Source organism: Cheilinus undulatus, linkage group 22 (assembly GCF_018320785.1).
Source record: "Cheilinus undulatus linkage group 22, ASM1832078v1, whole genome shotgun sequence".
Classification (NCBI taxonomy): Eukaryota; Metazoa; Chordata; class Actinopteri; order Labriformes; family Labridae; genus Cheilinus; species Cheilinus undulatus.
Window position 1 is genome coordinate 8,694,719 of NC_054886.1, and position 15,253 is coordinate 8,709,971.

A 15,253-nucleotide genomic window follows, 5' to 3' on the forward strand; every position below is an offset into this window, starting at 1 on the left:
ACTCTGGTTTTAATCAGTAATATATTCTTGAATCAGCTTGTAGCAGGGCTGGACAACGATGATTCTAATAAAAACCAAACCATATTAGAAATCTGTCTGATATTGCAGCAACAAAAACAGAAGTGCTAGACACTCAATACCGGGCAAGTTTTATTTCTTCACCTATAAGAAATTACAGACAAACTCTTACACAGCGTCTAAATTGTACTCAAACACACTGATGTTTCCTTATACTGAGGTTATCAACATTTTCCATATATACTTTAATTTTTTTTAATGATCAAATCTCCACAAAATTAATAATCAGTAGTTATATCTTTAAACAAAATTAAGAGGAATCTGTCTAAATTGCTCTAATATATTGACAACTTTTGGAAAAGCGGATGGAAATGGCAAGGTAAAAGGGAAACTCTCACTTCTTGCCTGTTCCATCCACCTTTCCAAACGATGTCAACATACGTAATTGAGCAATTTTAAGCTGGAATGCCTGCAATACTTGATGATATTAAAAATAAATAAATAAATAAATAAATATTGAAAACTCTCTCCTTGACAGTTGGCCAAATTTGGAGAAGTGGGTGGAAGTGGCAAAGGCTGCCTTGAATGATCCGTATTTGTGCAAATGTTGCCAACTTGTTTGTGCAATTCAGAATGTTTGCAGAAGTTTGTCTGCAATGTTCCATCATCAAAAACAAATGTTGTCGGCATCTGCTCCTTACCAGTTGACAAGTTAGAAGAAGCGGGTAGGACTCCTGAAGAAAATAAAAAATCTTGCCATACTACTCCTTAATAGAAACATTTGAAAATGTTGCCAACACATTTGCACAACTTAGACAATGAGCAAGAGTTTTCCTGCAATTTTATTTATAATCGTGTGCAATAAACATTGACTACTCACATAATTTCAGTTGGAAACAAACCAAAATTTTAGGAAAAAGGGTTGGAACTCGCACGTAGCCAGTTCCTCCAGCTTTTGCCAATGTTGCCACATGTTTGTGCAATTCAAAATATTAAAAAACAATTCCTTAAAAGCTTAAAGATTCAAAACAATAAATGTTGCAAGCTTGTTTCATAACTGTTGGCAACATTTGTAAAAGATGGTGGAACTAACACCTCAAAAGTTCCACCGACTTTTACAAATGTTGCCAACACATTTTTGCAATGTACATAGTGTCTAGGGATGCCTTAAATGCTTGATGATTTAAAACAATAAATATAGCCTCTAAGCTTCTTCTTGCCAGTTGGTAAAATTTTGAAAAGCAAGTGGAACTGGCGAGAGGCGCTATGCATGTTCCACCTTTTTATGAATGTTGCCAACATATTTGTGCATTTTCAGACCGTGTAAAAGAGTTTGCCTGTAATTATTGATGATAAAAAAAATAAATGCTGCCAACTCAGTCCTTTTGGCAAAATCTAAAAAATGGATGAAACTCACATTTCACCATATCCACCTATGCTTCCACCATGTTTGTGCAATTTTGAATGTGCAGAGAAGTTTCCCTGCAATATTTAATCATTGTAGACAATAAATGCTGCTGCTCTTAGCCATTTGGCATAATTAGGAAAAGTGGGTGGAACTGGCAATGGAAAATAAATGTTACCACATCACATCTTTTTGGCAACATTTGAAATATGTTGCCAACATATTTTCACAATTGAGACTGTGCAAGAGTGTGCCTGCAATTTTTGATTGTAATCAAAAAAGTTGACAACCTGCACATCACCATTCAGCAACATTTGGAAAATCACCGCTTCCAGTTACTTTTGGACAAGTTGTCAACATGTTTGCGCAATTTCAAGTGTGTGGAGAACTTGTTATGTTCAATTGTTAAAAACTGCAAATGTTACCAACCTGTTTTGTGTCAGTGAGCAAAATTTAGAAAGATGAGCAGAACTGTAAAGGAGAATCAAATGTTGCCAACTCACTCATTGTCGGAAACATTTGGAAATGTTGCCAATGCATTCATAGAATGCAACTTCGACGGCGCAATTGTTTATGCAGGGTTTTTAGTAAATAATAAGTTCTTCCTTATGTTGTCGTGCCAACATTTGGAAAAGTAGGTGGAACTATTAGCCAGTTTCGTTAACTTCTGCAAAGGTTTCCAACAAATATGAGCAACTTGATTGTTTTTCTGCAATGATAAACAGCCAAAAACAAATGATACCAACTTGTTCCTTGCCAGTTTGCAGCATTTAGAAAACTGAGGAAATGGAAAGAAAAAATAATTATTACCATCCTACTCATTGTCAGAAACATTGCCAATGAATTTATGCAACTTTTACAGACTTGTGACCTTACCCTATAATCTCTTAATTATAAACAAAAAAGATGTTTCCCTATGTCTCAACAGTTTGCAACATTTGGAAAAGAATCTGGAGGCAGATTCACCCACTTCTGCTAGGGGGAGGAGCTTCCCCAGATAAAAACAATCGTTGCCAACTTGTTCCTTGCCTGTCTGCAGAATTTTGTTGGAAACATTGCCACTGCATTTATGCAACTTTGACAGACCAATAACCTTTGCCTGCAATTTCTTTTCATTGTAAACAGTGAATGTTTCCTAATTATACCTGGCCAGCTGGCAAAATTTGGAAAACTTGATGCAATTCAATACTTGCCAAATTTACCTACTTTTGCAATTGTTCTCAACTTATTTGTGCAATTTGGCATGTGTGCAGGAATGTCTGAAATGTTTGTTGACAAAAAAAAGACTTACTAAGTTGCTCCTTGCTTGTTGACAAAATTTGGAATTGGTGAGGAATGCCTCGCAAGATCCACTCACTTTTACAAAAGTTGCCAACATATCTAGGCAATTTAGAGAGCGTGGGGGTTTCCCTGTAATTTTTGACCATTCAAAACAATAGAGTTTTCCAATGTTGTGTGTCAGGGTCCTGTTTTTGTCGTTTTTGTATGAAAGTTGTATCAACATCAATTATTTTTACTAATAATTATATGTTCCTAAATAAAATAAATAAAATCCAAAATCTTCTCTGTTTATAATTATTTAGCACTCTATTTTCAAATCCATTAAATTGTGGTCAATAAGATATCATTGTGTTGGCTCTTACCTTTACCATAAATCCATATAAGGTAATGTGTTTCCCATTATCTCATTTGAAAAAGTATTGATAAATTTTAACAGCTGGTCAAATTTCCCATCCCTGTCTCATATTGTAGTAAAAGAGTGATTACTTTCTACTTAAGATAGGAGGTGAACTGGTCAGTGGTTAATACAAGCAAATCATTACCTCCACTCTGACTGCACTGGCAGGTGAACACACATACTTTAGAAATAACATAATAAAGGTTATTAAAGGTCAGATTTACCTTTCTCCTCTGGCATTGTCCCTCAGCTGATTTCCCAAATGTGACTTTAAATTTGTCCTTTAGTGATATCAATAAAAACAAAATCCCAGAATGCTCTTCACAGTCCTCTGACGGGGTTGCGACACATCCTCTGCACGCTCTGGTGTAATAATAGTCAGGAGCACAGAGTGAGCGCTCTGTCCGTCACTATCTCTGGAATGAGCTGGAGGTCATATGACTCCCCCCTCTCTTTCTCTCTCGCTCGCTTTCTCTCTCTCTCTCTCTCTCTCTCTCTGGTATAAATAGAAGCATGTGCAGCTCAAAGAGAGTGACACCTCCTCCTGGTGATCACTGGGTGTGTCCCAGTCTCACCAGTACACACCACTTTGACAGCTCAGTGATAAACAAACCGGAGCTCGTTTAGCGTGGCTAAAGTTGTCACTTAATTATACTTTTTTTAGCCACTAGAGGGCAGAGAAGTGTGGTCAGTATCCCTGATATCAACATAAAAAAATCTGACAAAACTCCATGTTTAAGTTTTTCCAGTATTAAGAAAATTCAAAAATGATGTGTGCATGCATCTTCCCGTTTAAAACAGGCAATTTAATTTGACCATAGAGTGATGGTGAATATAAATCTGTGCATCCCTGCTGGAAGTAAGCAAAGATTCAGCTTTGTGAGCCTTACAATGAAGCTGACCTCTTAAAAGTCAGACATAATGAGAGTTCAGTGCACAATAAGAATGATGATGTTCCTCCATGTCCACATTCAGAGATAAAAATAAGTTTCCCCCCCTAATAAAGATGTTAATTATTTCCCTGCTAAGCTCATTAGTTACCCTAGCGCAGCAGTATTTTAGGGACTCACTGTAGGCTGATTATAGGACTACAAATCCCACTGCTGTCCTTTAGATTAACCAAGTCAAATAATGAGATACAGGGGATCACAAAGATGACTAGCTACGCTGAAGCTTTACATACATCAGGGATGTCAAACTTAATCAAAGATGAGGGCGAATTCTGGATTTGGGTCCAACCTGAGGGCCGAACAAGGTCAACATTTAACCATAAACTGTCAACCTCATTTTCACCAGCAATGAATTATGGGGGGAAAACCTTAGCACCGATGGTAAATGATTTTGAGATTTAAAAAAAAAAACAGTAAAAATTGGAAGTTTTAAAGCTTAAAATCTGAGATAAAAATTCAAACATATTAGCTCAAAAGGCATTTAAAGTCAAAATCGTGTTTTTAAAAGGTGAATGTATAAGAAATAAAGTTTAAATCATGATTTTTAATGGTCAATACATGAGATTAAAAAAAATTTAAATCATGAGTTTTAAATCAAAATATGAGATAAATTTCAAAATCATGGGTTAAAAATTTCAAAGCATGAGAAAAAAAATTAAAAAATGTGAGTTTTACAGGTCAAAATATTACTTAAAATTTAAAATTTAGGATTCAAAAGGCCAAATTATGATAAAAGTCAAAGTAAGGGGCTAAAAAGGTCAAAATGTGAGAAAAAAAAATCAAAATCATGAGTCTAAAACGTCAAATTATTACTTAAAAATTTAAAATTGAGGATCTAAAAGGTAAAAAATAAGATAAAAAGTCAAAAATGTGAATTAAAAAGGTCAAAATATGAAATAAAATGTCAAAACCATAACTTTTTGTAATAATTGTGAGATGCAAAATCAAGAATATAAAATGAAAACAGAATTTTATTTTGCCACATTCCTGACTTTTTAACGAATTATTTTCACTTTTTCTTATTTTTATGACAGAACAAGGATATTTTAAACCATCAGGGTTAGGTTTACATTTTTAAACTGGAGGAAATCTGCAGTATAGTGTAGCACCTTCCTCCAACTCCACTTTTACTCATGAGTACATTGATGGTACACAAATGATCATAGATTACTTTTGAAAGTGCTTGAATAACAGAAACAGGTCTATGAGGAATCCAGTCATATTTAATCCTTGTTTTACCAAAAACAGCTGATTTAATCTTTTACATCCACATGTTTTGCCATCAGACACTCTTGACTATGCAGTCTCTTTCTAAGGTGTCATTGCTCTTCAGTACCTGCAGGCCAATCATACAGTGCATAGTGACATACAACCTATAGATGACTGATTAGCTCCATTGTTCCTCAGCTGTTACAGGTATCTAAAGTGCAGCAGTATGCAGTTCCTCAGCAGCTCATCCAGATATCTGATTTATGTTCAAGGTGACTTCATATTGAGCTGCTGCATGTTTGTTGGTATTTGGAGACTGGCTTTAACTCTCATCATTGATCTCAGCTGATAACTAATCGATATCCAGAGAGCTCTTATCCACATGGATCCATCGCCATCTCTACTCAAACAGATTCATACTGAAAGAGGTGAGTGCAGAGTGGACATGCTGCAGGAAAGACTTGGACCAAATTGTTTTAACTTGTTAGGATGAAGGCCTATGAAGTCTTGACCTGGTGGCCATTACTTCTCAGTTGCAGAGTTTCCCCTATAAATCTAGTTTCCAGTCAGCTGCTCGACATCTAGACATCCATATCGGCCTACGTTTTCATTAACTGTTGTACATTTTTACACACACGCACACTCTGCTTCCACCCTCCGGTCTAATGCCCTGCCTTTACCTCAGTCTAATGATTAGCAGTTGGACTTGGGATTGGGGTCGATGGTTCACAGTCACTCACAGTGATAGAGATAGAGACCCTCATCTCTGCCTCCCTGATCCCTGGGTGGGCTTTTGGGATCCTGTGTTATCCATTATCCAGCCCAGCAGTATTCCCAGCACTGATAGGGCCATCAGAGCCTTTGAAGTGAAGCTCTTTATGATAGCCGGCATCCCTTTAGTGCTGCAGCTGGTCATGCATTAACCTGCTGTATAATGACCCAGTGGTTTCTTATTAGATGGAGGGGTAATTGATTAAGTCCTGAATGCTTTTGGAGACATGATCTGACTGGAGATGAGTGGAGGAGAAGTTTAAGAGTGGTGAGAGGTATTGATAAAGTCAAACAGGCCTAAGGATGATTATTATTCCTTTTTTTTCCTTATCTTCTATCATAACTCAGTACCTGAGATAAAGAGATTTAGATTATCTGTCTTATCTCATCAGTTCAGGCTCATCTTTCTTGCTTCATCCTGTGTGGTTTTAACAACCTTGTGGTGTTAGGATAAACATAAAGTTTATATTTCAGAGCTCACTCATTATTATACCTTTCTTATTCGAGGCATTCTAATTTTGCTATTCTCACTCATGACCAAGACAAGCTTGAACTCCTTCACCTGAGGCAGAGCCTCACTCCCTACCCTGAGGGTGCAATCCAATGCATAAAGAGAATAAAGGCCATGGATTTGGGAGTGCTGACCCTCAACCCAACCACTTTGCTCTTAGCTGCAAACCACCCCAGAACCACATCATCTGCAAAAAGTAGAGATGACGTTCTGATTCTGGCTCCTAAATGTGGAAACCCTCTTCCTCCTGGCAGTTCCTTGAAATTCTGTCCATGAAAATCACAAATTTGTGTTGATGATAGGGGTGCACGACAGGACAATCTTAGATCGTGAAGAAACATAATGTATCAACAATCAGCCAAAGCACAGAAATCGCCATACGGAGCAGTGGTGGACTTGTTTTACATCGCTGTGGCTGCAGGAAGACACTAACGTGGCTTTGCCAAAGTGTGCAAAGTGTGCACTTATTCACGATGAAAAGAAATCAATTAATTCTGACAGCCCTTGTACTCACATTTTTTTTTTATTAAAATATCACAACTGGCTCATCAGATATCCATCCATCCATCCAGTGGTTCACAACCTTTTCAGCCAGCAACCCCCCAAAAAAAGGTGCCAGAGACCAGGGACCCTTGCTGTACCTGAAGGTGGTTGAACAGCCATGAACATTCAAGGATAGTCTTGTGTAGACAAGGCCATCCATAAGGAGGGATAAAGGGGAGGTTTCTGGGGCCCAGCCAAAGTGGGGGCTCATGGAGGTCAGCAAAGTCATGGTCCATTTTGAAGTTAAGCTTTGAAAACCGTATTCTATATTTGACCTGAATAATAATCACTCTTATCAATGAAACAAATATCTTTATTTATTCATTTAGCTTTCTTTAGATGAAAAAAACTTTTGTTAAATACATAATTTAAATGAGTTAAAAATTGCTAAAATTGGTTAATGATGGCAAAAAATGCTGAAAAGGTGGTGAAATTGGTTTTTTAAAGAACATAAATGGGTTAAAAGTGGCAAAAAATTAGATTAAAAGTGGCAAAAAATAACCAAAAATAGGTTAAAGTAGCAAAAACAGGTGCAGAAAGTGGTAGAAGGGGATTAAAAAGTGGCTGAAATGGCTTAGAAGTGCAAAAAATTGTTGGAATTTAGGTGGAATGGGATGGAAAATTGATATAAACTGGCAAAAAATCGGTTAACTGTGGTTAAAATGGGACAAAGGGGTTTAAAAAGTGGTTGATAGAGGGAATAACGGGTCAACAGAGTCAACAATAGCCAGAAAGTGGCAAGAACTGGTTTTGAACTGGCAAAAACAGGAAGAAAAGGTGATGGAAAGGGTTTAAAATGGACAAAAATGGGTTTTAAGTGGCAAAAATGTGCTAAAATTTGCAAAATTGGTCTTAAAAAGTGATGAAAAATGGTTTACTAATTTAATTTAACAACAAATATTCTTAGGTTTTTAAAGGCATCTGGTGACCCCCTCTCAGTATCCCAAGGGGGTCCCAACCCCATGGTTGAGAACCACTGTTTTATACCACTTATCCTGTTTGGGGCTGCAGGGGGCTGGAGCCTATTCCATCAGTCAGTGGACAAGAGGTGGGGTACATCCTGGACTGGTTGCTGTCTTTGGTGGTGGGAGGAAGCCGGAGTACCTGGAAAGAACCCACACACGTGGAGAACTTGCAAACTGCACAGAAAGGCTGTGACCAGGAAGTGAACCAGGAACCTGCTAGCTGTGAGGCAACAGCGCTAACCCTGCACCACCATTTAACATCAGTAAGCATGGCCACAAGTTTATTATTTATTAACCACTATGTTTCTGTTAGAGAAGTAAAACTTTAGTCACATTTGCTCATCTATCCGAATGTCAATAAAGCATTCGACCTCCAGCTCCAAGTCAACTTCAAGTCATGCTGTTGGTAGGTTAACTAGAAGCATCTTGAATGCAAAGTGGGACTGTGGAGATGCAGGTTGTGTTGTAATGATGCATGGACAGCCCTTTATTTGGCCTTCTTTGAAATATTGCTCAGAAAAGAGCAAGTCGTTTAATCATCTGAATCAGAACAAAGCAAACAAACTATAGGTGTGAAAGCAAAACTCCTCTTGCAGTATGCATGGGTTTGACAATAAAAACAATATTTATAAAGGCCCAAATTTTGCTGGACTGGATGATATAGATTAGAATAACAACAGGCAGTAACACCTCATAAACAAAGCCCTTCATAAGAGCTCTGAACTGACAGCAGGAAAAATGGAAATGCAATAGCTTAGTGTACAAAACGCTCATGTTCAAGGCTGCTGCTTTTAGGAAACACCAAGAAAACACCATGTTTTAGCTTAAAAAGAAGCACTGAGTCATACAGAGTGGGCTTTTGTACACACCAAATCTACTCTTAATGGGAACAGGAGTCTGATTCACATCTATTTAAAAACACCTCACATGATTCACTCTTTCATAAGTCTTACATATTCACTGCTGAATACTTTCCAAGGTAGTGTTTTTCACATTTAAGCTGAAATGTCAATGTGAAAATTTACATGGGTAGACGCTATAAGAATGTTGTGAAATAAGACTGGTTATACCAAATGGAAATATGGGAGAAAGGTCAAGATGCATCAAGGTAATAAATCATGAAAGCACCTGATCGGAGGAAATGCATGCTCCCTCTCTTCCTCTCCTCTCTCGTCCCTCTCTGGGATGTGAATAGAGCATGTGCAGGATGACGGATTGAGCTGACAACAAAATCCTGCAGCGTTCACAAACCTCTACTTTAAAATGAAGGAAAGAAGGAGGTTTAGAAGAGCAAGAGAAAGGATGGGAATCTTATTCTTCCTGCAACTGTGAGGATGTTTCATGCTTCTCTAAGCCCATGCAGATATCTGTCTCCCTGCCTTTTTTTGTGACGAAGCCGAAAAGACGCCACAAGCTGAGCTGTTGCTTTTCTTTGCAGCGTTTTTGTGCTTGGCAGACATTGTTGCTTTTATAACTTTTTATTCAAGTGCCACACAAGACTTCCTCCTCTTGGGAGCATTGCGGAAAGTTGATGCCATAATATTGAAAAGCTGCTGAGTCATAAGACGAGAGGCGTCTATTCAAAATCTGCCAAAACGTCTGAATGACAAAAGCACAAAGTGGCCTTTTTGGTCCCCATAAATGTCGTTGCAGAAGTGTCTTCATATTTTGGATCAGCTGGAGGCTCCAGGGCTCTGTTTTGGTCCCACGTTTGGGCCTGTTGAGGATGCCGCCTGGCAGCTCTGGTGTTGGATGATTTGCAATGCAGATCCTGTGTGTTTTCTCTCCCCCTCACTCACAAACATGCTCGAGTGCTGCCTGCTGCTGAGTCACATGGCAGCGTCCTCCACCGTGCACTCTGCTCCCCCCTGAAGCTTCCTACCATTTACTGAGCAGTTCCTTTGGTTAGTGTTCCAGCGATGATCCGTCACAGCTCCCGACGACAGAGAGAGAAAAGGGAAAGGGAAATGAGCTCTTGTGAGAAAGAAGGGGACGGTGTCAGAGACGAAATGAGGCCATGCCCGCTCCTTAGTCCCTCCTCAATGTGTTTCAGCTCGCTGACAATCAGCTCAGCCTCGGTGCGCTCCTCTGAAACATCCTGTCCTGTTATTTTTGGTCCTTTTTTAATAACCTCCTCTCTGGGCTCCTGCTGGTCTGGCCTGGCAGAGTAGATAACATTCACCTCTCATTGCAGCTCATGCTGGGCCTGTCCTCCATCCAGCTGGGTTCAAGTGACATCCTTTGTTTTCAGGCCAATCGGAAGAGCTCAAAAAGCCGATATATTTTAGCAACAGTTGTTATGTAACTCCAGGGCTGCATTTCAGTGTCTGCAGACTGAAACAGATGCCTTGAAGATAGTGTGTTGTGATAAAGTATCATTACTGCCTAAGTCTTTGGGGCAGTACCTTTCATTAACATCTGTTCTGGGCATTCAGATACCAAGTGAACTAGACTTAGCCCGTGTATCTAAGCAAAGCATTATCAGTACATCTTCTATGATGACCTGCAATCAGAATTCACATCAGCCCACTCTGATGCAAATAACAACCCATACACGATTCCACTCCTGAATACCATCAGCATGAGGCTGCTGGCAATACAAATAAACTGGGCAAGCAGCTCCTCTTTAACAGCTTTTCCCCTTTTTGTCATAAGCATGCTTTTAAAGGAAATAGTAAGATATTATACAGCAACTAAGGCTGCAAGCAGCATTGAATGGGCCCTTGCACTATTCAGGCACAACAGGATGCAGTGCATGCAGGGGTCATGGCACAGCCACAGGGATTTCTATTAGCTATCAAAGAACTTTTATGTCTTTTTAAACAAAATTCAAGGTTAGAGCACAGAGCGTAATTGTCATATCATGCAGGTCTTAATGGGTCTTACCAGTAGGTGGCACTGTTGGGGATATATAATGGTGTCATACAGATGTGTTTAGGAGTGGTCTGTTGCCACAATAGTACAGTTTGAGGCAGTTTTCAACCTATATGTATGAATAACAGAAACTTCCTGTTTCATGGCGAAACAATTCTCATAAGCTTCCAGAGCCCCGCCCCTTGAGTTTTCTATATATACGCTGAAAACTATTGTGAAATAAAATGTGTGATTTGCTGGTCAGATTGAACTGACAACTAAGATCAAGACAAGAAGTTATGAGAAAGCTGTGACATTTCGGGGGTCATAAATGAGCCAGTTTTAACCCTTTAAAGCCTGTCCCCTTAAATAATAGCCAGGAATTTTTCAATTTTTGGAACTGAGATGTTTTTTTGATGGAAGCCCATTTCCTCCAAATTAAAAATTGAAAATGTGAAAGAAAGAAAATTCTTGAATAAATAAAATCGTAAGTCATAATTATGAGATAAAAAGTTGACATTATGAGATAAAAAGTCATAATTTCAACTTTTTATCTCATAATTTCAACTTTCAATCTCATCATTGTGACTTGGGAATTTTTTTAAAATTTTCTAACTTCCACATTTTTTTTCATTAAGTGGTGGAAATGGGTTTCCCTGTTTTTTAACCTTCTACTGAAATGAAAAAAATTGCCATAAAAATGTATTTTTTTTTGTATTGCATTTGCTGTATTACATACAGTGCTTAACAAATTTATTAGACCACCCTAACCTTAACCAAATTAAGGTTTATGCCACAGCTGCCCTAAATTAATAGCACTGGTAATTACAAAATCATTTTTGATGTTTCTGCAATGGTTAATACACCAATATGTAGAAGCTCTTTAACCCAAATGATATTTTTAATGCTAAAATATTATTTATAATTGTTATCCATGAATTTTCAAATTTACTGATTTACAGAAAAACTGAAAAAAAGTAAAGCACATTAATATTTCTTGATTATTATAAATTATAGTTATTTACTTGCATTCTTGAACAGAAAAATGAGTTTAAGTGGTTGAATATTATGCCTCATTAATTTCTGACTTCTCAGAGAAGTCCAGCGAGCCGGCTAAAATTTGGGGAAATTCAGTTTAAAATTCCTCATTCCTGTTCAAAATGGTAAAACATGGAGAGCTCACTGAAAATGAAAGAGTCCGCATTAAAGCACTTCATGATCCTGGATGGTCTTTGAGACAAATATGACAGGTGGTCTAATGAATTTGTTAAGCACGATATTTATTTCAACTGATAATCCACTGGAGGACATTCTTATCATTTATCAAATGGTCTTCAAAAGGTTTTTAAGTAATTTAATGATCATTCTGATTAGATAGAGGTCTCATAAAAGTGTGTATCATATATGATACACTTGCACTTGGCTTTAAAGAGTTAAGAGCCAGCCCTTTTATGTGAACAATGGGAACCAGCTCCTGTTTAAGAACTAGTTTATTTTTTTAAGAGACGCAAAAATTAGGGCCACTGCTGATACCAGTGTTTGAAAGAACAATTTAGCTGATGGTTGAAACCACTGCCAATGTCTTTTTAATTACTTCTTTTGGTGTAATACTCCCACCGCGCCAACATTGTCTTCTATGTTTGACCAACAGGTCACATATTCTACTCAATAATAAATCTCTTCTCTAAACTCTCAGTTAGGCAAGCCCAGGCCGATATTTGTCAAAAGGGCGGACATTGACCGACTTTCTAACTTTCAAAAGCTCCCAGAGCCACACCCCTTGAGTTCTGTCTATTTGCTGAGAACTTTTTAAGCATGTGGAATGCTGGTTAAAATAAAATGACAACTCAATTCAACATGACAAGTTATGCAAAGGTAGTGATGTGTTGTTCATGAACAAGCCGATTCCAAGAGCCAGCTCCTTCATGGGATTGACAGGATCCAGCTCTCATTTAAGAGCAGGTTTCCTTTTTCTTTTTTTGTTCACAAGACATGAAAAAAAGCCACCAAATAAGGAGCCTTTTGGGTGATTAATGATTGGCTCTGATGAGCCAAATAATCTGGATCTCTAGAAAGAGGAAAAAATGTCACATACAAGCCAGACTGGATGAATGAGTATGAAACCGTGATTTTGTCTGCTGTTGAACTTCTAAGGATTATTTCTGTTGACAGAACAATCTTTAATAAGTGCTAAAAGATGAGGGTTAGTAAACTGCCCAAAACCAATGTTAGTCCATGTCTATGCAGAGCGTAAATCAGGTATTTAGGATTTATTCTGCCAGAGTCATAAATAATTCAATTTTTTCTTTTTTACTCAACAATTGTTTTACTTTTCCTTTTGAAATATTCCTTCTGTTTGGGCTAAAATCTCAAAAAAAGTAATTGAAAGTCATCCTTAATTCGTATTTATTTCATGAACGTCCATTTAGGATTTCAAATGGTTTTGTCATTTTGAAAAAAATCAAACAAATACGAACAATTTAAACTGATCTGACAAAAAATGCACATTGTAATAATCCCTTTTCAACCAGCACAGGTTGCTATCTGCTTTTGGCTTTCCTTTGACATCAGGAACTGAAGATAGAGCAGTACAAGCATGCAGTCGATTATCCTTTTGGGATGAACATCCGTATGGATAACTTCATACATCTATCATTTGATACTTTTAATGTGAACCAAAGTAATGGACAGAAAACCTGACTTTACGGTCTAGGAAACTTTTCTCCCAGCATTGCTATTAGTAATATCTCCTCTTATGCAATGCAAAAGTGTTCAATTGTCTTATCATTTATGGCAGAACGTCCCCCCTCAGGTCACCTGGTTCAGCCATGTTTGAATGCTTGGCTCTCTGCCTAATGAATCTTCTCTCCCGTCACCATGCTGGAAGTGGTCATTGTTTCACTGAGATGGAGAAGTTCCAACATCATTACCGTTACCCTAAGGTGACCCAACACTGACTAAGTGAAGAATTACCTCATTGTTTGTCTACAAAGCACATACCGTGTTCAGTCACATCACGCAACCACGTGCTGTATGCTTTGGCCGCAGAAATGTTGTGAGAGCAGGGAATGTCTCGTGAAGCACGGCTGGTGATTGGCAAGTCAAGTCACGCCACATTATAGGTTTTGTTTAGAGAGCAAAAAGCCATTTTTGAAGCATCATTATAAAATACTTCACCTTCAGAGATCCATCAATAACCATCTCCTTAATGATTCAACTCTGGAATGAATAATGAATGGTGTGAGCTTTTGTAATCAGCTGATTGGGTTGCCTTTTTTGGATGCTTTTCAAATGCTTTCCCCAAAATGGATACAAGCAAACCTCAAAGATTCAGTAGAGAAGCCACAACCAATCATTAGTGGCTAATTTTCATTGAAAATATCAGCAGATACTGTAAGCGCAGAGAAAGTCCAACAAGCCTTAGAGTAGTATGATCTAGAGCTGCTTTAACTGTGTCAGAAAGTAATTTTGTTATAATCTGGCTTGAATAAAAATTTGTTTTTGGACTATTAAAACACTAATTAATAGCAGATTCTGTGTGTACAAGTGATGCTGCTACCATCACAGATACACCAGAGTGATGCTCGAGGCAGACACTCAAATACATAAGACCAATCTTAAGGGAGTATTTTCCTGTTTCCTGTCAGCAGAACCTCATCCTGGTTTTCCTGAATCTTTGCAAATGGCGTCACGCCACAGAGAAGAATCCTTGATGGGGGGCAAGTAGTGATTTCTGCATAGAGAAATATGCTCAGATTGACCTGTTTTGTGCTGTTTACAACTGGTTGAAATGACACTCCTCAGGAAAGTGGCTGGGCCAAACCTTTGAGATAGAGTAAGGAGCTCAGACATCAGCATTGTGAAGAAAATTGAATTAAAAAGCAGCACCTTGGGCTGTCGACTTTAAAAATCATTTGTAATAAGACCTGTTACTTTTAAATATTAGCTCAATGTTGAAATGAAGAGGATCTTAAGGTCTATACTCCCTCTATAATGTATGACTTTTTTACTGTAGATGGAGAAAAAAAACATTGGAGGTCATACAAAACTATGTCCAGGACATTTACTTTCTCCAGATTAAAACCAGAGTGGTTCACTCGTCTGTGTGTGGTGCATAAATCGATGTGTGTGTCCGAGTGAGACAGAGAGAGTTGGTGCAGTCGTACATCAGGGTTATTTAGCTCCGCCACTCCTGAGATAAAATAAACAGAGCGCTAATAACAAACTGCAGCAGTGTAGCGCTGCTGGTTTGTGGTGTCTGAGATTGTGTTTGTGTGCTGTTGTGCATGTAAACACGAGGGAACGCCCTCCAGATTATACGTCTCACATAGCCAGAGATATGACACGAGT

At 38.1% G+C, this 15,253-nt stretch overlaps 1 protein-coding gene across 10 annotated transcripts in view; it reads right to left on the reverse strand.

Annotated features, from left to right (window-relative positions):
- ablim2 (actin binding LIM protein family, member 2) overlaps positions 1–15,253 on the reverse strand; it is a 145,017-nt gene that overhangs the window by 103,737 nt on the left and 26,027 nt on the right. For 3 of the 10 annotated variants that reach the window (XM_041779475.1, XM_041779479.1, XM_041779476.1), the window contains exon 1: positions 3,326–3,531. The exons of 1 other annotated variant lie outside the window; for it this stretch is intronic. In XM_041779475.1, the coding sequence (XP_041635409.1) occupies positions 3,326–3,341 (16 nt within the window). In that variant the 5' untranslated portion in view covers positions 3,342–3,531. Of the gene's footprint in view, positions 1–3,325; positions 3,534–15,253 lie in introns of those variants that run through there. 6 more of the 10 variants (XM_041779474.1, XM_041779470.1, XM_041779473.1 and 3 more) reach the window with 3 other exon arrangements.